At 37.1% G+C, this 20,544-nt stretch overlaps 1 protein-coding gene across 1 annotated transcript in view; it reads right to left on the reverse strand.

Moving 5' to 3' along the window:
* The window catches only part of EYA1 (EYA transcriptional coactivator and phosphatase 1), an 89,623-nt gene that overhangs the window by 26,144 nt on the left and 42,935 nt on the right, over positions 1–20,544 (reverse strand). The window contains exons 11-13 of the mRNA XM_030445856.1: positions 16,366–16,508; positions 15,165–15,248; positions 9,178–9,267 (exon numbers count right to left, since the gene is read on the reverse strand). Of these exons, the coding sequence (XP_030301716.1) occupies positions 9,178–9,267; positions 15,165–15,248; positions 16,366–16,508 (317 nt within the window). The remainder of the gene's footprint in view (positions 1–9,177; positions 9,268–15,164; positions 15,249–16,365; positions 16,509–20,544) is intronic.

Genomic DNA, 20,544 nt, shown 5'->3' on the forward strand with positions numbered 1-20,544 from the left:
GTTTGTCTTCTGGGTTTTTCATTCAAAGTGTTCAGTGAGAAAAAAAAATGTTTTTCTCAGAGCAGTCAGTGGAATCAGCATAAAATAACTACATTACGTGAGCAGAAAGGGTGGGCTGGGAAAGATATTTGAGTGCAAATTAATGTTGATCTTAGCTGGAATAACTTGCACTCTTCAGCACTTGCAGCTGCACCAGGGACATGACTGGCTGTATGAGGTTTTGCACATCTGTCAGCTTAATCAGAGACCAAAACATAAAATCTACTGCTCAGGAATGTTATTTGATTTTGTGAAACTGTTTAGACTTCTAGGCTATAGGCTAATAATGGATAATTTGGTAAACTTATGAATGTGTTATGAATGAGTCACAACTACAGTATTGACACCTGTAGTAGGCTTTTGTTCAGTGGTACTCATAAAATTTAAAGCAAATACAAAAAAATATTTTGTTCACATCAGTTCTGTGAAATATTAAAAGCCAAAGAGAAGCTTCTCTGTATTAGAACAAATTGAAAGCACTGCATTAATTAATAAAAACATTAGCTGCCTTTAGCATTAGTATCAACCATTTATTCCCTCATTTGGAATCACTATTCTATTATTTCAGACTTATGTGGTACTTTAAATAATAAAAAGAGACTGTTCAAATCTGAAATGAAAATTCTGACACTAAGAGGACTTTAGGATGGATCACATCATTACCTAGTTTTAGATGCAACATGCTGGGCCATCAAGCAGTATATCATGTCTGTGCTTAGGGCATGACCTGCACTGGCAAAAGAGCTCTGTGCCATCTATCAGGGATTTTGCAACCCCTCAAAACTAAAAAATCATTAGGGGCAGGTGTTTATGTGTCAGCAATCTAATTTAAGCAAGTGTTTTGGTATCTGCTAATGGACTGACAGCACAAGCATGAAAATAGACTGCAAACTTCTCAGTCTGTTAAATTTATTACAGCATGTTTTGCATTTCTTAAGCCTTAGACAGGTTTTTAGAACAACTATGTTGTTTCACTATCTCTACTGTGTATCTCTTCACAAAGCATGTCGCCTAGTCTTTAGCTCACTTGTACTACAACAAAATTTAGGCATCCCAAATGGAAGCCCTGGTACCAAACAGCAGACTACACTGGGTTCATACTGGTTACAAGTGCACAAGGCACCTGAAGCACTGAAATGATCAGTGATGACTGATGCCCTTCTGCTCTAAATGATGGAATGTTATTTTTACCCTGCAGTTTTAAAAAACTGTCTGTACTTGAAATGTATTAATGATGCAGACTGGAACAATTACAACTTACAAAATTAATACAAAATTTAAAAAGAAAAATTTGTTTGAATAGAGACATTTTCTAACCATATTAGCAAAGAGAGCATTTGTGCCAGATATTCCTGAGTGAGATATTAAGAGACCCAGCCATTGTTAGAAAGCCAACTACTACTACAACTGCACACAATAACAAATGCTACAATTACCACACTCGGTTCTCTTCCTTCTGGAGTACTTTATAACTGAATTACCATCCTTGCACCTGTAGATACCATCTTAACCCTAACCATCATCCTTATGTCTAGAGGAGGACATTACAGCAATTAGATCAGTAATTACAAAGTAGTGGCAAGCACAAAACCAGATAATTTTCCATTTCATTCTACGCAAATAAGTATGTAAAATATGTGCACCAGATAGCCAATTAGTATTTAATGCCAGGAAAGGCTTGCACTGTAAATGTTCAGAGCCTGCAGGGTGGATTCAGGCACAAAGCAATCTTGATCTGATTTTTTTCTTTGCAGAGAAGTTGAACAAACTTTTCTTTCTGTGATTACATTTTCACAGTCCTTCTCCACCTCCTTGGTCTGCCGGGCTATGCAGTTCCTCCAGCTCCCATCACTGACTGTGGACCTCTCTACAACTGAGTTAAGTTCAAATCTAGGCAGCATCATACCCACCACCCCTGCTCAAAGCTGGCTCTACAACATTTCCACAAGAGAAATGTGAGAAAATAAATGATGGACTTCCACACTGCTAACAGTGGCCAGCCCGCTCCCCCAGCTTGCTCTGGAGCTTGGTAAAGGCTTTACTTTAGGGCTGGCTTGCATCCAAGCAGCTCAGTTGTTAGATTACTTGACTCTAGGACCAGATGTGCTAAAATGCTTTCAGAGAGAGGAGTATTTTACACTAGAGTGGTCATGGTTCTTTGAGATGTGCAGTAACCTGCATACAATAAGTCTGTCGAATGTTATTATTCAATAATGTATATTATCATAATGCTCACAATCCCAAATCATGCTTCAGACTGCTACTGGGCTTAGGGTTACCAGTCTGAGTCTGTGGCATATTAAAGTATCAAGGTCTGAGGGGAAATAGTTTCCCTTTCTCCTATGGATTAAAGAACCTGAACATATGGCTGTATTGATTCCACAGCATTCCTGCAGGGCACTGCGTGGCACGCTGGGGACATAGCAGCGAGCACCGTCACTGAAGGACCTGGGAGGAAAGTCACTTAGTCCCCTGCAGTGTTACTGAGACCTACAAAGGAGAAAATTCTCAGGCTGATGAAAAGAAGAATATATGTCCCTGTCATGCAGAAAAGGTCTCCTTGAAGCCCAGGAGTGATTTATATGGTGCATTTGCTTCCAGCAGCAGGGAGGCAGCCTACTTTTACCTGGAAGAATTGAAGGCAAAGGCCAAAGAGAAACTAACACTGGAGTTTTCCCCTGCAATCAGGCTTCACGGTTGCTGTGCTGGGGTTTTGTTGTTCCCTTTCTCATGCCTGACCTCTCACTACAGTCTATCTGGAGCACCTCTTCTTGGAGCAATCCCTTCAAGTCCCAGCGTTAGCACAGAAGGTATCATCATCTGATTTAGTGCCATGAGAACATGTTTTGCAATGTGGACCTTAGAGGTCCTTTACATGTCTTTAAGCAACAGAAGTGCTCTGCATACTGCTGGGTGTCAGACATCCTGGTCACATTTTGATTAGAAGAGGTATCCTCCAGAGAGCCTTGAGCTTTCAAAGGAATAAAAGGGAAAGGCAGTGTTGATAAATACTGATAATCAGATGACCAGTAGATACCAACAAGGAGAGTAGGCACATGCACACAGTAAATTATGCAGGAAACAATCCACAAAGGGCAGTTTTGATAAAAAAAATATAGGGCAATTAATTTCTCCCTATCAACTTCTAGATCTGAGTAAAACCAAGCTAGCAGTTACAGACTAGTAGGAGTCCTGGACGGATTTATTGCCATATGGTTGGAGGGAGGAGGTTTTCAGGGCAAACACACAAAGAGTGTGAAAGTGCAAGGGTGTAAAGGTTGTTTATCCTTTGCTTTAAACTATGCAAGTCAGGATCAGGACACTTCATGAGAGCTGGGCATGTTCCTATATGTGTAAAGTGCAAGACTGTTAAATGTCTCTGTATTAATCTTACTTTATTTAAAGGAGTGGAGAGGCAGGAGAGTGGCAGCAATGCAGACAGCTGCTCTTCTGATGCTCCTTGGTGTGGGAGGCAAGAGGGCAGGACAGAGGAGCAAAGGTGCTGCCGGTGGGCAGGGGTGGGAGGGAGGCTGCTGCTCCAGCCAGCTCTGGGTACAGACAGAGATGAATCTCAGGGAAAATGCATGCAGGTGGCTTTCCAGAGGGGTCCGTGCATAGTGATGTGGTAATGCAATGTCTTAAAGGTTCATTAATCTGGAGTAACACCATACTTGTAATCATAAAGCAGTTACACAGTTCTTTTTGACACGCAAAAGAGACCATGCTCTGAATTTTCATCATGAACACATTAATATACATCTAGGTGGATTCTGAGTAAGAAACTGAGGAGAAATTAATCAAGGTCAGAATTCCTAATTTTTTAACATAACCAACTTTTCCTTTTTTTTTTTTTTCCTTTTCCCAAAAAAACAGTTACTGCTTTATGGGAATACCTGATAGCTTTCTCTCATCTTCTATTGTTAAGAGAAATACATCAACTAATGTACCTTAAAAACTCACACCATGCTGCCATTCATTATAAATTACTCCCATACACAGATCACCTCTTTACAAAGACTCTACAGACGTGAACTGTGAAGCCATGAGTGTGCTTTATATATCCCCCACTGACAGAAGAAAAATGAATGCTAATAATAATTTCTGTGCCCTTATCCATTATTGCATTTCTCAGGTGTCAAAATTATTTTTTCAACAGTATTATAATATATATAGCCTTATTTGAAACCCTGCACAAACGTCCACACCAAAAATGTGAAATGAACAAACAGAATTAAAATGTCTAAAGAAAAAAAAATAAAATAAAATTACTAATTTATTTGATTTTAACTACTTCAATGGGTTTAAATACAGACAAAAATGTTTAGTATTAATAATAATATTAGGAAAGAATAAAGATTAAAAAAAGATTTTAAAAATTACATTTTCAGCTTCAATACATATCTCTAAATGAACAGATCTTATGAGATCGTGGCATAATAATTCACTACTAGTAATTATTCCTTTAACATACCTAGTTATAATAGGCACCTGATGTGCCAAAGAAATGAATAAGCTAATCTTTTAGGAGGTTCAGTATAAGTAAGTAAATATAAACAATCTTCAGTGATGCAGGTGGGTAGATGTCATGCTTTAATTCTATCATCAACTAACTTCCCTAAAACACTGGTGCATGCATCTTAAAATACCTAATGTGCAATTGCTCCCTATATGCCATTACTCATTATCCCTATCACAACATAATTAGCATGTAAAATCACACATTCTCTTTTAATTAGATAAATTTGGTTCATCTGAGAGCACCACACCAACGCAACTGGTGCACACAATTAAAATCCTACTATGGAACAGCACGTGAGATATTCAAAAGAAAGTTTTCAATACTGAAAATCTAAACTTCCTATTTTGAAGCCCAAATACAGATTTTGGAATCTAAATTTTGAGGACATTACACCGTTTTCTACTGTTTGGTCTACTATACTTCTATAATTTCATTATGAAATTACTCTAAATGCAAGAGACCATTGTTTGTTATGGTACATAGATTAAATTATACATCAGTAAACATTAAAATTTTCCTTTCAGTATGTTAAAAATTTTGATATACCTCTTTAACATGCTGGTTAAGAAATGTTCCTTTGAGATTTGAAATTATTTTCTATTATATCAATTTGGAATTAATTACTCCAAATAAAACTGTGTGAAGGAAATAAGCCCTCTCTTTCACTTTTTCTCAAAGCAATAAACTAGGAACTAGTACAAACTGAGAGTACAGTACCTAATTGTAAATATAAGTGCTACTCACCCATTGATAAGGGGAATAAACTCCTGAGCTAGGTGCTGATATCCGACTGATTTTTTTTCATAGAATGATAGAATAATTTGGGTTGGAAGTAACCTCTTAAGGTCATCCTCTCTGACCCCCTGCAGTAAGCAGGGACATCCTTAACTACATCAGGTTGCTCAGAGCCTTGTCAAGCCTTGAATATCTCCAGGGTTGAGGCCTCAAGTACTTCCCTGGGCAACCTGTTCTGTGTGTCCACTACCTTCATTGAGTTTGAAACACGCCAATTTACAAATACTATTTATTAAGAGAAACATATAGGAAATCAGATGATTCACCTACCTACCTCTATCTTCTACTAAATGAGGATGGGTAAAGTAGTTTGCAACTGTTATACATTGGCATTGATTCACTTTATGTAGACTAAAAAATGATTGTCTAGTTTGATCTTTAAAAAGCCAGTTAGGTCCCACACAAATCAAGCAGTTCTTTGGAGATCACTGCTGCAACTCTGTCCTTTGAATTCAAAAAGGTTAAATCAATCTCCAGCAGTTTATAAAAAGACAAAATACTTTCCCCCTAACTTGGATAACAAGAGACTTGTTCTGATTAGAGCCTTCTGGAACACATCAGATGAAAAGAAATTTTTTATTAAGAAGCATTAACTTGTGGTATCTGGAAAAATGCATATTACAGGCCAAGTTATGACAGATGATTGCCTGAGCATAAACCCATTCTCTCCATATGCCAGGAAGGGTTCCCTCTGAGCCTGGGTGAGATGGAGAGCATCAGCTTTCAGGTTCCCACTTTAAATTTTGCCTAGACCCAAAGACACTGTGGGTTCAACATTTTCCAAATCCTGCTTTGCCTGTCTTCATACAAATTCTGGGCAAGGATGCCCAAACTCTGTGGCTTGCTGGCATTGTTGCTTGCAAGCTTCTCAGTTCCTAAGAGCCCAGATGCTTATGCACATGAATTGTAAAGCTTAGGCTTAAGGAGGGTTCACCACTAGATCTTCCACACTCAGTCCTTCCTCAGCAAGAACAGATGCTAAGAGCCTGAGGCACAGCCAAGCCAAATTGCCCGCAGTTTTCATGGAAGCCTTTCAAGCTGTAGGATAGCCTGAACTTCCAAACCACCAAGCAAGGGCTTTGTGTTTCTGAGATGGAGATGAAAAATCTGCCCAGAGGTCACAGGCCTTGGGAACCAGGCAGGCCCTCCTAATAACAGCAAAGCTCATAAGAAAAACAAACTGCAGCTCCAGGAGGATACCTTTGCTCAAGAACACCAACTGGCTGCAACATTTTTAAAAAAAAACCTGAAATTTTTTGTCTACTGAAATCCTCAGTGTGTAGCCAGAACTAGACTTCACAATAGTGTTGCCCTCCTAATAACAGCAAAGCTTATAAGAACAACAAACTGCAGCTCGAGGAGGACACCTTTGTTCAAGACCATCACCTGGCTACAACATTTTTCAAAAAATCTGAAATTTCTGGTGTACTGAAATCCTCAGTCTGTAGCCAGATCTAGACTTTACAATACTGGTGCCCTCAAAAAAAAAAAAAAAAAGGCTCTCCCCCTTCCTATGTACTTCTCTGTAGACTTCTCCATGACAAACCCACTGCCTAGCACTGCTTAACATGCTCTTCTCTCTCTTGGACAGGCTGTTGTAGCAAGACAAACCTCTTTTAGGGAACGGCGCTTCAAGGTCCAACCAGGTGTTCCAGCAGAGACTCACAAGCAATGCTCCAAGCCTACGGCTCTCAGAGTTGACTAGCCCAGATCAGTGCTGCTACTCCAAGAGCAACCAGCCTCTCTGCAAGAGTGCTCAGGACTGAGCTGAGCCTGTGCTTCAGGACTCACCTTTTATTGGGCCCTGGTTCTGCTCATGCGCAGTGGGGGCCCACCCTAATTAGGCACAGGTGGGCTTGACACAAGCTCATGCTCACTTCCTGGCAATTAGTGGCACCTGGTTGCCTCATTTCACTATAGGCTGTGATATTTCAGCTTGAAGCTCATTTTCCTTGGAAGTAAGGGCTTAAGAGTTCATGTACAAGGACAAGAACACAACTGCTCACTCCTAAATGCCTCTCAGAAGAAAGCAGATGAGGGCATAGGCACTGACTTTTACACTTGAGTCTGGAGAAACAAGACAAATTGCCTTGCTATGGGGAAAATACACAGAACCAAGTTCATGCAGTGAGCTCCTTTGCTTCCATGAACCACCTGGATCAGTATTTTTTTCGTACACAGCTTCAAAAATCCTCAATGAATAAACCCCTGTTCTGTACTGTAGAGGCTGTAACAGCCAATTAGAAGAAGATAATCTACTATCCCCAAGATGCAGTTGATTAACTTCCATTGAAGTGAGTGGTGCTGACAAACGTATGAAGAAGTAACTACAAGTCCATTGAGTATCTGGCTATGCACAGCAAATGAAAACAAACTGAACTTTATTGAATATGGTGGTAAGATACAGTAGTACTTTCTGCTCTGGATAAAATTAAATAGAATCAGAAATCAGAAACAGATTTGGAAAATAACTAGCTTTGTTATACTTTTCTACAAATCTGAAAAACCAGTTCCATGCATGCAACTCACTGATGGTGTTTCTTATATTCAAAACAATCACATCTATACATACAGCTACCTTAACAAAAGAAAACACTACTTTAAATTTTCAGGAACTTATCTATTTTATCATAAGTATAAAAAATAAATACTCTACTAAGGAATGGAAGAAAAAAAAAAGCACATTTAAATAATTTCATTACATCCTAAGATGCCAAATCATCTGTGAGTGGTTTCTTTTTAGATGAAAATGAATCAAAATATAGGACAGATGTTGGACAAACCACATTTGAGGTCTATCACACACAGGCATTTTTCAAATTATTTTGGCTCATCTATTAAATAAGGTGTATTTTGCTTGATTTTGAAAAGGGAAACATCAGGAAATATTTAAAGGCCAATTGCTGCCAATTAACTTTGATCAGCAAAAGTTGCATTTGAATCTTTCAGATTCTTTTGCCTGTCTGGAATAACACACTATTCTAAAATCTAGCAAAACAACAACTTGATGATTAATGTGTGTTGGCAGCCCCACCACAAGCTTGCTTAGCAGTAGGATTTTAAATAAACAGCTGTCTTCATTATGATGGGAAAGAAATCTGACTGTTTTCATGTTTTTGTGTTATTAAAATATGATCAGAAATTGCTTTTTTCCCTTTCAAGATGAAAAAGCCAGGCATCATGGTGACAGTCTCTTTCAGCAGTTCGGATACTTTTAGAACAACCTCATATGCATTGCCAAACCAGAGCCTACGTGGGCTTAAAAAGCCCCAGGCACCCTGACACCAGCTTGTCCCTGGATGCTGCATGGAAACCCTAGCAGGGAACAAATGGTACCTGCTGCAGGGAAGGCTGGGGACCCCCAGGAACAAGCCACTGAGGCTGACAGCCTATGCAAGATTCAGGATTCCCCTTGGGTTTAAGGTAATACTTGCCCACAGTGGGACGTGGGTGAGAAATCTGTACCCAGCCATTAACTCTTTATAGAAGCTGGAGTTTAATATTGAATGGCTCCTGCAGGCTATTGAATTTTAATGTTTACAGATGCTTTTGGTGTATGTGCTTCTAACTTGTCTACTGTGGTCATAAATACTGAGACCTGTGAGGACAAAACCCTGCTACTTAAACTCTTGTAACCTTTAAATGCTAGTGCAGACATTTAGTGCAGGTGTTACTATATATCCTAATGACTAAATCATACAGATATTTTCTAAACATTTCCTTATTAGAGCAGTGAAAGAAAAATCAATAGTCAAACCACTAGTAACATGTAATAAGAGGAAAACATTAAATCACCTCTGCGTTTTCAAAGAGTGAACACTTACTTCTAAATCATTAAAGAACAGATGCGTGTCTGCCAAATTGAAAATCATCTCTTCCATTCGAAGTCCAAGAGACACAGAGGTGGGTGGATCCTAAAGAAGAAATTAGGCAAGTAAACCATCTATAGCATGCCTAACATATCAGGAGGAATAGCTATTCAAGAGAGATTATTTGGTGTATTAAATGCAATGCCCTTTTGCTCATTTTAACTTCAGCAGCCCTCTAATCCTGTAACATTTACCAGTAACGTTTAAAAAATATGACCATAACTCGACTGATGTTGTGATCCTGCAGTGGGACCTCTGTGGTCAAGTTTTATGATCAACCAGGGGGCACGATCATGCTATTGTTCCTCAAAATAAACTCTCACTGGTGACAAGTGAAAGGATTCAGTCCTGGGAATACCTAGTGACTATAAAGCAAATCACTGTTTATGTTTTATTTGCAAATGGCAATTATATTTCAAACCACTCCTTGATTCTCCAAAAAACCATGCTTTAATTATGCTTCCAGCTTGGCCCACCCATGCAGGGTGAACAAATCTATTGTTTGTTATTAATACATAACACACTTTAACTTCTCTACAGAAATTACCATAACAACTTATTCCTTACTGAGCTCATAAACTCAAAAAGCATGTTCAGCATTGTGGTTACCAAATGCATTACAGATGTTTGTCTTGTTTTAATTTTTTTGTGTTTTACATATTTTCAATATGAAAAATCTAAAAGAAAGCCTAATATATACATTTGATATAGAGTTTCTCAATTATAATGCCAAGTATATCCAAGTGCACAGAAGCATGAGTTTGAAAGAACATGTTATAGTATCCCATGACATCCTGTATTAACAATGTTAGTTTGTTAGGAATTATATTTTAAACAGAATTGCAGAAGTGACAACCCATATTTTACTTAAAATAAGTTAATATTCTAAACCCGATGACAACCTAAAGTTAAAAACCCAGAGATGCAGTCCCTAGTTTCTTTTTCCACCTCTCAATCAAATTAATAGGTGTTTCAACATGATCTTTGAACTTTCAAACATTTTTCTATAGCTACTGGTTAAAAGGCAAGTGTGTCAGTAGCAAAGAGCTGGAAAAGAAAGGTGATTTGTCAGCTTGTTTGCAAAACCTAAGTAAAAAGAAAAAAACCTCAACCCCCCAAAAGAATTTTGGGAAGAAGAATTTAGAAACAAAGCTACATAGAACAGACAAAACATCTGCTATTGAACTGACATACATTAAGAGTAAATAAATGTTCTACTACCAAAAAAGTAACCTTTACAAATGGGAAAAAAATACATCACCCTATTTTCATAAACTTTGCCCTTAAAAATAAGCCTTCTATTTAAACTGGCACTGAAGGAAAAAAAAAAAAAAAAGAATATTTGGCTTCTTAATTCAAATGGAAAGACTTTAGAATATGAAAAAAACTATTCTCTTTCTCTTTCAATATTGCTCTATTTGTAGACCTATGTCTTGTACTTTACTTTTGTAGGCCATGTGAAAAGAAGGTGATATTTTCTCTCTAGCTAGGCCTGAGGCTACTTCTTTCTCTGACATTCCTGCTTATCTTTGTGTCCAGTTACCACCCCACCATTCTTCAACCTTCCTTTTTTTTTTTTTTTTTAAACCCAAGAAGGATTTCTGTTGTGCCTGAGCATTAACAGAATTTGCCCCAGTCTGCTCCAGTCAAAGGACTTACATGGAATACGGGTCTAAGATCCAAATGAAAATCAGTAGCTACATGTTTATTATCTACTTTTAACATAATAATACAGAACTAATCCCATTCTGAGCTTCTGTCCATGAGTTATGAACCCATGTGGTTAGTTTTAAAGACATGGCTGTGAGTATATATTTTAAGTTTCAATGTATGCATGACTTAAATTTAACATTTTTATTTAATTTGTATCACATTTCTGAGTCTGGAAAAATGACTTTTTGTAAACCTTTCTGTGAACCATTTCACTCCAAGTTATTTAAAAAGGGGATTTCTCTAAATAATATATATACCATTTATAATACCATTTATTAGTTTAATTTAATTAGGAGAAAAACAATTAAGAAAATCATTGGCACCTACTGAAAACGTCAGATTGAATACCGTAAAAGCAAAGAGCAGAAACAAAGCAGGTTGCTTTTCAAATAAATCTTAATACCTTGATTAAACACAATCTTTTCTATAGAAAGTTCCACTTAGCATAAAAATTGTGTTAATTTACAGCTCTGGATACGCACGTATTTAACAGAAACAAAAGTCTTATCTACATTAGGGTTTGAAGTATCTTCATAGTCACAGTCTTGCAACTGCTCTAGTAAAAAGCACAAGAGTCTTGGTTTAAGGGGTTGCAGGAGGTTAAACTGAAAGGTTAAGGTGGGGGCTGAAAATTTAATAATAAGAATAAATAAGAATAAATAAGAATAAATAAGTTAATAATAATAACAATTAGAATAAGTTGTGGTGGGGGGGTTTTTGTGAGTTTTTTTGGGGTTTTTTGGTTGATTTTTTTTTTTTTTAATAAGGCCATATCCAACCCTCCTTTTAAATTTTAAGCCACTAATTGCTAACTAATTATTGTGAGGTGTCACACAATGAGGAGGAGAGCAAACAATCTGTTCTTGTTAATTGGGATTTGCAGGTTCAGGTGGAGTGTCTTTTCAGGTATGGTCAAAATCAGGTACAAATCTCTAAGGGAGGCAGAGTTTAGCTAAAGAAAAGAAATACCAATGTCAAACTGCTTAAGCAGGCCTCTTGTTTTGAATACTGGTATTGGAGCCAAAACATTGTCTGTATGTCAGTTCTAAATTCTACCCACTTGGTTTCTTTGTTTTGTGGAGAAACAAGAAGCTGAAAAACAGGAAAGTTCACTTTGGGTACAAGGCTTATTTTCCACTTAAGCCTACAGGTCACAAATGAAGGGTTAAGTGAAACCAGGCTTTGTTTTCCTCAATCTCTAAAATATATTAAACCACATTAAAATAGCTTATAATTTAAAGGAAAATTCCTTTACAGCCTCTGAATATAAGTGCTTTCAGGAGAATGGAAATGTAAAGACCATAGTCTTCTAGTGCCAATACTGAGACGTATTTCCACCTGCTCTAAAATACTGAAGGGCTCTGACTTTTTCCAAATTCCAAAACTTATTCAGTTGACTTTTGACTCAAAACCAAAGTTTTGAGGTCTCAGAGGCCCTGATGTCAATAGAATAACTGACAACTTGATATTTGATCAACAGATCTCTCTCTGTACAAATAACAAAATAAAATTTTGTTATAAATAAGTGGAATTGTTTCGATTTGCCTCTTTTTCTTCTCTTCTGGAACTATGAAATATATTCCTATAGTAGTTTTATACATCTCCATGAAATTCACAAAACTCAAATCACTTCTAAATAAAAGTGTAGCAGTTCATATTCTGACTACCCACACTGAAAAACTAAGGGCATTATTTGTTCCAAGAAAGATGAAGGACAAAAGCAGGGAGAAAGCAGAGCACAACAGCAGCAAAAGGAGGGCAGGTGACAAAAACAGATGAGAAAGTAAGAACATACAGAAAAGTGTGGCACAAGCAAGTAGTTCTGAGGAACAAGGTAGAGAATAAGGAAAAGAAAGTCAATCCCTTCAGCAGCAGGGCTGCTTCATCATTCATAGTCATTCACCATGAAACTCACTCAGGCATTATGAAAAGACCTGAATGCCAAGCTGCCAAATCCTCTACTATTTAATTAGGATATTTTTGTTTGTCTGAAAATCCAGCTTTTGTATTTTAATGGTTATGTAAGCAGATTAGATTTACTTTTTAAAAAGGGCATTTCTAGCCTTCACCACAGAGCAGAAACATATGAGATCGTGATGTTAGATCACTCAAAAAGCAAAACACAGGTTAAAAGAGCAAAAATTCACCTCAGCAATTTTTTTTCAGGTTGACTGATCTTGATTTCTGATTTTTTTTTTTTTTTTAAAAAGGCACCTCCCATTGCTGCAAATAGACCCTAAAATTCTCCTACAACAGATACATGTTTTAGCATGTTTGCTTTGAACATTTGACACTATCTTCCTCTGAAGTCTCTAGAAATTGCCAACAGTTGCCCGAAGCTGCCAATAACCCAAGAGGAATTGTAATATGAATGAAACTTCAAGAAAACAAGGAAGAAAGGCACCCTCTCACGACTGCACCTGAGAACCAAAGAGATTCACGTTGCTACCCCTCCCAAAAAAGGGGTATTTATCCACAGACAGTAATGCCCTCATCCTTCTCTTAGCATCCACAGTGGGTTGACATTCAGCAACAGAGAAATATTCTGCCACATGCCATGCCACTAGAGCCAACCAGGGCAAAAGCTCCATCTCAAGTGAATAGTGACAACAGTGGTGGAATTGCAGCCAGAAGTCACCCACCTTCTTACAGCATACATCTTTTTTTGCTGCTGAATATTAGCTGCTTTTCTCAACTTCAGGGATCCACCAAAAAAGGTGTTTATGTTCAGGTCCTAACTAATGAAACACTTAGGGAACTAGTAACAAATGGAAACAATACGCTTGCACAAGTTCTTCTACAGCAATAACTAATTATGTCTTTCCAGCCCTGCTCCTGCTGCCCAAAATCAAGTGGTAAGATTCTGTTGGCACTGAGGCTTTTTGGTGAGGGATTTATTTTTCTCGTTCTGAGCTGTAAATTCTTGCATATTTGGTGATCTTGGTGTGCCATGCAAGAACTTATTTTGGAGGGACTTTTTCATATTTTTATAGAAGGCTGAGAAATGGCAAACAACTTCTTTTAAATGTTTAATACTCTATAATGCTACTGTCTATATGCATCCATACAGTATTTGTCAAAACATTCAGAGTTCTTATGGTCTCTTTTTTACTACCTAGACAGAAACTATTAACACGTAGGAAACCAATGCTGCTGAATTAACTTCCTTTTCTGACACAAAATGAAAAAAAACTATTTATATTCCTCAAACAGGTAGCTGCTATTTCAATAAATGATTCTGAAAACATAGAACAAGCTAGAAAGGTGAGGGTTAGGGTTAGATTTTAGAGGCAGATTAGAGGTACTGTGTTAGATTTTCATAATGCAAAAACTGTTAGGGGGAATTCTGAACCCAACTCCATCATGGACCGAAGCAGTGGTAGCTTTGCCCTTCACTCAATGGGGTATACAGTAAAACTTTTTTATGATAAATAAAAGCTTTACAGAAAGACGAGGTGATTAAATAAAGGCAGATAAAACTATGTAGGTTGTTCTTTATATGAAGAATTGCTTAAGGCTACCAAATAATCCAGCTCAAGAGGAGACATCAGCTTTCAAATACAATCCTTGAAAAACGACGTTTGATCACACCAGGGCATTCCATTCACAAACTGTTCTTATCCACCTAAGACTGTGTTTCTCTTTTGAGAATTTCCAAGGAAACCCACAGCCTGTAGACATATTCATCAGTTCAGTTATGATTTATAGACTGTGCATAATAGAAATATTTGACTCAGAAGCACACTTTCAAAAACATCAGTCGATATGTAGACTAAAAAAACCTAAGGTGAAAAATTTTAGACTAATCTTTCAGTCTCCAAAAGTATTCTTTCTCTTGCCTTCTGAACACAGAGCATGGTCCCTTGCTGATTGCTGGGAACTGCAATGTTATTTTAGTAATCATTTTTGGAAGTTCTTCACCCTTTGAGGGAAGCTAAACCTTTGCAGATTTTGATGCTATCAGCAGGATCCAGACACTCTGTACCTACAAACCAAACCTCAAATGGTCATAGTATTATGCCCAACACTACTGAATTATTTACTGAATATAAGATCTCAGTAAGCACAAAGAATGGACATGTGAAACAGCTTTATTCCTTGATTTTGTGTCTTTAAACACCAGTCTCATTTTGCCTCTGGAAAATTAACTAATGTTCTGGTTTTCCTTGTGTATCAACCGTAAGCCAGCCAGTACTACTGAAATTTTCCATCAGTTTCTTGACACTTACCCTTCCATATCTGTTGGCATAGGACCCTGTAAGCAAGGAATGGAAAATGATGATTGTCTCATCCAAATCCCATATGAATACTCTCTGTAAAAAGAGAATCAAATCAATGTGTTCCTCTGTGAAGCTGATACTTGAAATGGAAAGTTAAAATTTGAATCAGTAAGTGCACAAATGAGAAAATTGTATTGAAATGATTATATATTAAAACCATAGCTTCTTTGCCATTTATTTTCAGAACTAACAACTTTTGGGTTTTTTCCAGAATAGGGTAATACAATCTGTTAGGTTTTAACTACAACTGTTATTACATCAAATTATTCCATTAGAATAAATTATCATTATTGTCGAACACAGACAGTAAATTAAATATATGATGGATTATTTTAAATTAAGATGTGAGATAGAAACTGAAATAAATGAAGAGAAGCATTTGAATATTAAATCTGGGTTTGAATCGTGGATTTCTGCAAGTCTTACAAAACAAGGTTCACATAACTACTATTGAAAATTACATCTGAAAACAAAATAAAAAATAATTGCTGCTAAGCACTTAAAATCCTTAAATATATGCTAATTTTAATGGATTTTAGGCATCTGAAGAATTAAAACTATGAACTTAGAGGCTACATGTGTAAGAATTTATGGCATGAGTAAATAATTCTTTTGCTTACAACCAATGGAAAATGTGTGTTTTGAATTTGTCCTCTGATCACACAAAAATGATATTTTAACGAAAAATAAAGTGTTCCAACACAAGTATTTTAAATCCTGCTGCGATTTTATTTCCATTGATGACAAAGGGGCTGAACTTTTGCAAAGGAAAAGTAGTGCAGCATGGACAGGCAGAGCTCTGGTGTGCCACTAGAGATGCTTTTTCCACACAAAGCATGGGCCACTGAAGGGTATATAGCATGAGGGAGCAAATCCCACTGTTGTGCTAAAAGTGTCTCCTATCCAAACCCAAACCTTTCTTTGACTTGCAAAAAGCCTGATTTTTTTTTTTTTTCAATCAAAAGGAGAAAGAAACCCCAATATTTTTCAGATACAGTCCGTGCTCTTCACAAGGATGTTTCTTCAGAAGAAAAATTCTATCTTCTATAATTACATTTTAAAGAGGGAGCTCCAACAACAATTCACTTTTTATGTGTAAATAATAAAAATGAGAGTCTGTAACAGGTCAATGGAAAACAAAATAATGTACCTCCAGATCAGAGTCAGGTGGTGGGGAAGGATTGTTGTTTCTTCTGCCACGTCCACGTGATTTCCCATCTGAACTACGGCGCAATCTGTCTGAATCTGAGTCTTTAATGGGTGTTGATGGACTGTGGATTGTACTATATTCTGCTGTAGTAAAGAAATGACATTTTCACCTTTCAGTTCAAACTTCAATATGTTCAGCTTTACTTCTTTTTACACATTATACTGAAACCAGGATGTTCACAACAGTCCTAACTAAAATAATTGAATATACAATGCTAAGTAGCAGGGGTGATATATAAATTAATTGAGTTCATATTACATGTAAAGACAGAGAGACAAATTCTTTCAGTATATACAAAAGGAGTAAGTTTAAAAAAATTGTCGTTCCTCCAAATCTTACAGAAGATTGTATTTCTACATGGATGAGATTAAATGAACACTTTTCAGATGAACCAGCTTTTTTAAAACAACCTTGATTTAATTCTAGATTTTCAAATATGCTTTGAGATAACCATTATTGTAAATGGTAAGGAAAAAAACCCGCATCCAGATGTGAAAAAGAATAATATACAGAAATTAAAAACTTTTCCAAATTGCCTGATTGAAGACACTTCTAGATCACTACATTCGAGACAGGTTAATAGAATTCTTTCTAAATATGGCATAAAATAGAGTGCTTCTTTTCCCAAGGTAAGTTCAATTAATTAGGAAGTTTAAATATGTGTCAACTACAAAGATGAACTTACAGTATTCTCAAAGGCTTACACTACACTGAACTTTTCCAATTAGTATCTTCAAGACAGATTAAAATTCTTTATAAATAGTATTCTATGCTAATTATTAGGCTTCAGCAAAATTTATTTACTAAAATGTTTACTGTTGAACAGGCAAAAAAGAATGATGATTTAGGTATGTAAGAACCACAAAGTATTCAGAAAAACATGCTAGGTGGAAAATGCTTTGCTGTTCTTAATATCCATAGGCTAAGTAATATTGCTTGAATATTAAGAAAACAGAGACACTCAGCAAAAATTATCCTTCCAAAGTCAATAAACTAAAAGTACCATAATAATCAGAAATACAACAATACATTTTTTAATTTCTCATCAGGACTTCCCTTCACATCTAAAGTTCACAGAGGAAAGACTTTTTATTTTGACAGGATTTTTTGTTTTGGTTTCCCTCCCACACCCACCCCCCAAAAAACCCTATTTTTGTGAAGGCAGCTAGAATTTTCATCAGATGATATATTTATCAATTTTACTTCCATAGTCCATAGAGTTCATCAGATGTGGATATTTGACTCAATCTTAATTTACTGGTTAATCAGCCTAGGCCACGGCATTGCAGTTTTAACAGGCAGGTATACTTTTTACACAAATGTTTCTTTCTCTTCTAAAAACCATCCTGTTGAGGTCAAAGGTTAGATTAAGGAGGAGATTCTGGACATCTGTGTTACACTGCATATTCACAGTTAGCTAAAATAATAATGGTTACTTGTGCTGAATGAAAGGAAAAGCTTTTGAAGTTCTTATGATCAGCTTTCAAATCTACACTTAATGGAAATGAGTATACATTATATACTACCCATTATGCTTTTACCTGAGTATCTCAGGCTACGTTACACAGAGCAGAATAAAAAGTTAAGATGAAACTCTAAGTAAAACAAAAAAATCTTTTAAAAGGACTTCACCTATACCTAAAAGAGTGATTCTGTGTACATGCCAAACAACACAAACTCATCCAGCTGTCAGTCTACGTAACTAAATACAGTGGTTTAAAAGTTGAAGATGATGTACACTTCAATGATATACATTTTTTCCTATGACAATGTACACTTCAGAATATTTAAACTGATACTCTGAATGCTAATTGCTCTTTCACCTCCTGTGGTAAAATATAAATAAGAAACCATAACTCAACTAGTGTAAATTACATGAACCTCTTAAACCAACCTCTTACCTCAACCTCTTAATTTATCTGCTATGTAGTACTTTTATTGTTAAAAGCCTTAATAATAATAATAATAAGTAAAATAAAGAAAACAATGCACAAAATCTTTGAAACCAATTACAAATCGGTTAAATAAATAGACTGGAATTTGCTCAACAGTTATATTGCCCAGTGATGTTCTAAATATGTGCTCTAAGATCAAGATATAATGAAAATTTGTATTTCCCATTGACTAATGGAAATTAGGATTGCTTTTGGTCTCTGACAGTATTTTTAGGAGTTTGGCTTTACATCTCAGATATTTAAATTCTTCTCACAGAGATGATACACCTAAAAGTTCTAAGAATTAAGCCTGGGGTAGTAATAATAATACTAAATAAAACAGGGAACGGATAGCCTGGAAAAAGTACAAAACACACTTTAGGACAAATAAAACCAAGTAAACATAAAAGAAAAAGCAGTCAGAGCAGATCACAGGGAGGGCAGGAAAGAAAGTCTGTAAGAGCCATCCAGCTTTCCATTTTTGCAAACACCTTCATTTAAGTATACTGCGTTCAAAGTATCAAGCACAGGGCTGCAAACTTGGGTAGAGGCTCACTTTCATCTCCCCTTCTCAGGTGCAAGTCTGAAGGGACCAAAACTTCATCTGACAGGGACACCCAATCCTACCTCAGGACCTCAAGGTTGGCTGGGCACAGCAGAGCCCACCCTTCTGGGGCCCACTGTACCTGCATCATTCCCAGGGAGATTTGTCTGTACAGCTCTTAGGGATCTCTCCTGGCAATGTACTCTGCTGCTTTAAAACAGGCCCCATCAGAAACAAAACATACAAGTCCAGCATTTGTTACAGCAATGGAAGTTCTAGCTGAGAAAGCAGGGGAAAAATTCTTCCCTTCCTGGTATTTGGTGTATCTTCCTGGTATATATATTCCTTGCATGTATTTGAAGATTGTCCTCAGAATCCCCTTTGCTTTTAGGTTAACCTTCCCTGATGATCCTCTTTTCCAGGCTTTGATTATTACTCTCTATTTTCTCTCCAAACTGGACATAATAATCCCAAGCAAAGTTGAGCAAAGCTTTACTTCCCATGTCCCACAGGTTACCCTCCCCTGGGCACCACTTGGAAGGGTACAATTTGCATTTTCTACAGTATTTTCAATTCAGGATTCCTATATCCTCGTCCAAGGAACAAGTGGAACCTAACTGGTCATTTCTCAAAGACCTGGCCAGATATTTCATGTGAACTGAATGCACAACCTTGCTAATACCTGGAGTTTCTGAGCCTACTCAGGAGACCAGTCTGCTGTGAAGAGTATGACAGATGGCAGTAACCAATGGGGGGAAACGTGACATGGTGTGTAAGAAACTTATTCCATGTATGTAAAGGGAAACCATAGCATGTACTCTTTGGATTAAAGCTGCTCCTCAGGACAGCCTCCATGTGCACGGCTGGGTTACCAGCTCAGTGTCCAATGGTTGCTCTCAGGTCCTCATAAGGAAACCCTATTAAAGAATCCAGTATCCAGCTGAGCCCTGAGCCTTGACAAGCCCAAGCCCTGACAAATCGTGGAGCAAGAAAAACAACAGCGGCTGAGGGTACTCGGTGTGCCACTAATATCTGGAGTGGCCTGCAGGGAAAGGTAGAGCCTGGAAGGAGCTGCCAACATTCCCCATCCCACATTTGTGCAGTTCATCATTCCTGCCTAAATGTATACCTCACACCTGCTCCTATTCAGATCACATCTCCATTTTTTGAGTTCTCATCCTGTCTCCAAAGAACTCGCAGCCCCTCTCAGCATGGTGTCATCTACATATTTAATAGGCAAACACATTCTGTTCCGTCATCTAAATGATTAATGAAAATGCTGGGCCCAAGGCAGACCCTGAGGAATGTTGCTGTAGCCATCCTTCTATTTTAACAGCAAGCTCTCACTGACTTCTCTCTGGACATGGTTTCCTAAACAACTTTATATAATTCTGCTGTAGTTTCTGCCAGACTTCTTTAGCCTAGCTTGCTTATTAGACTGTTAAGTGACAGGTTTATCTGTCAGGGCAGCAAAACAATTGCTTAAGTCAAGCTATATAGCCACAACACACATTACTGTTAGACCCATCATTCTACATTTTTTGATATGAGGAGGTTAATTTGTTTAATGTCAGGTAACTTCATAGTAATAGGCAAGTTTAAAATTTGACAAGGAAATTTTTTATGTTTCTAAAGCATCAA

This window comes from Calypte anna, chromosome 2 (assembly GCF_003957555.1).
Source record: "Calypte anna isolate BGI_N300 chromosome 2, bCalAnn1_v1.p, whole genome shotgun sequence".
In the NCBI taxonomy this organism is placed as follows: domain Eukaryota; kingdom Metazoa; phylum Chordata; class Aves; order Apodiformes; family Trochilidae; genus Calypte; species Calypte anna.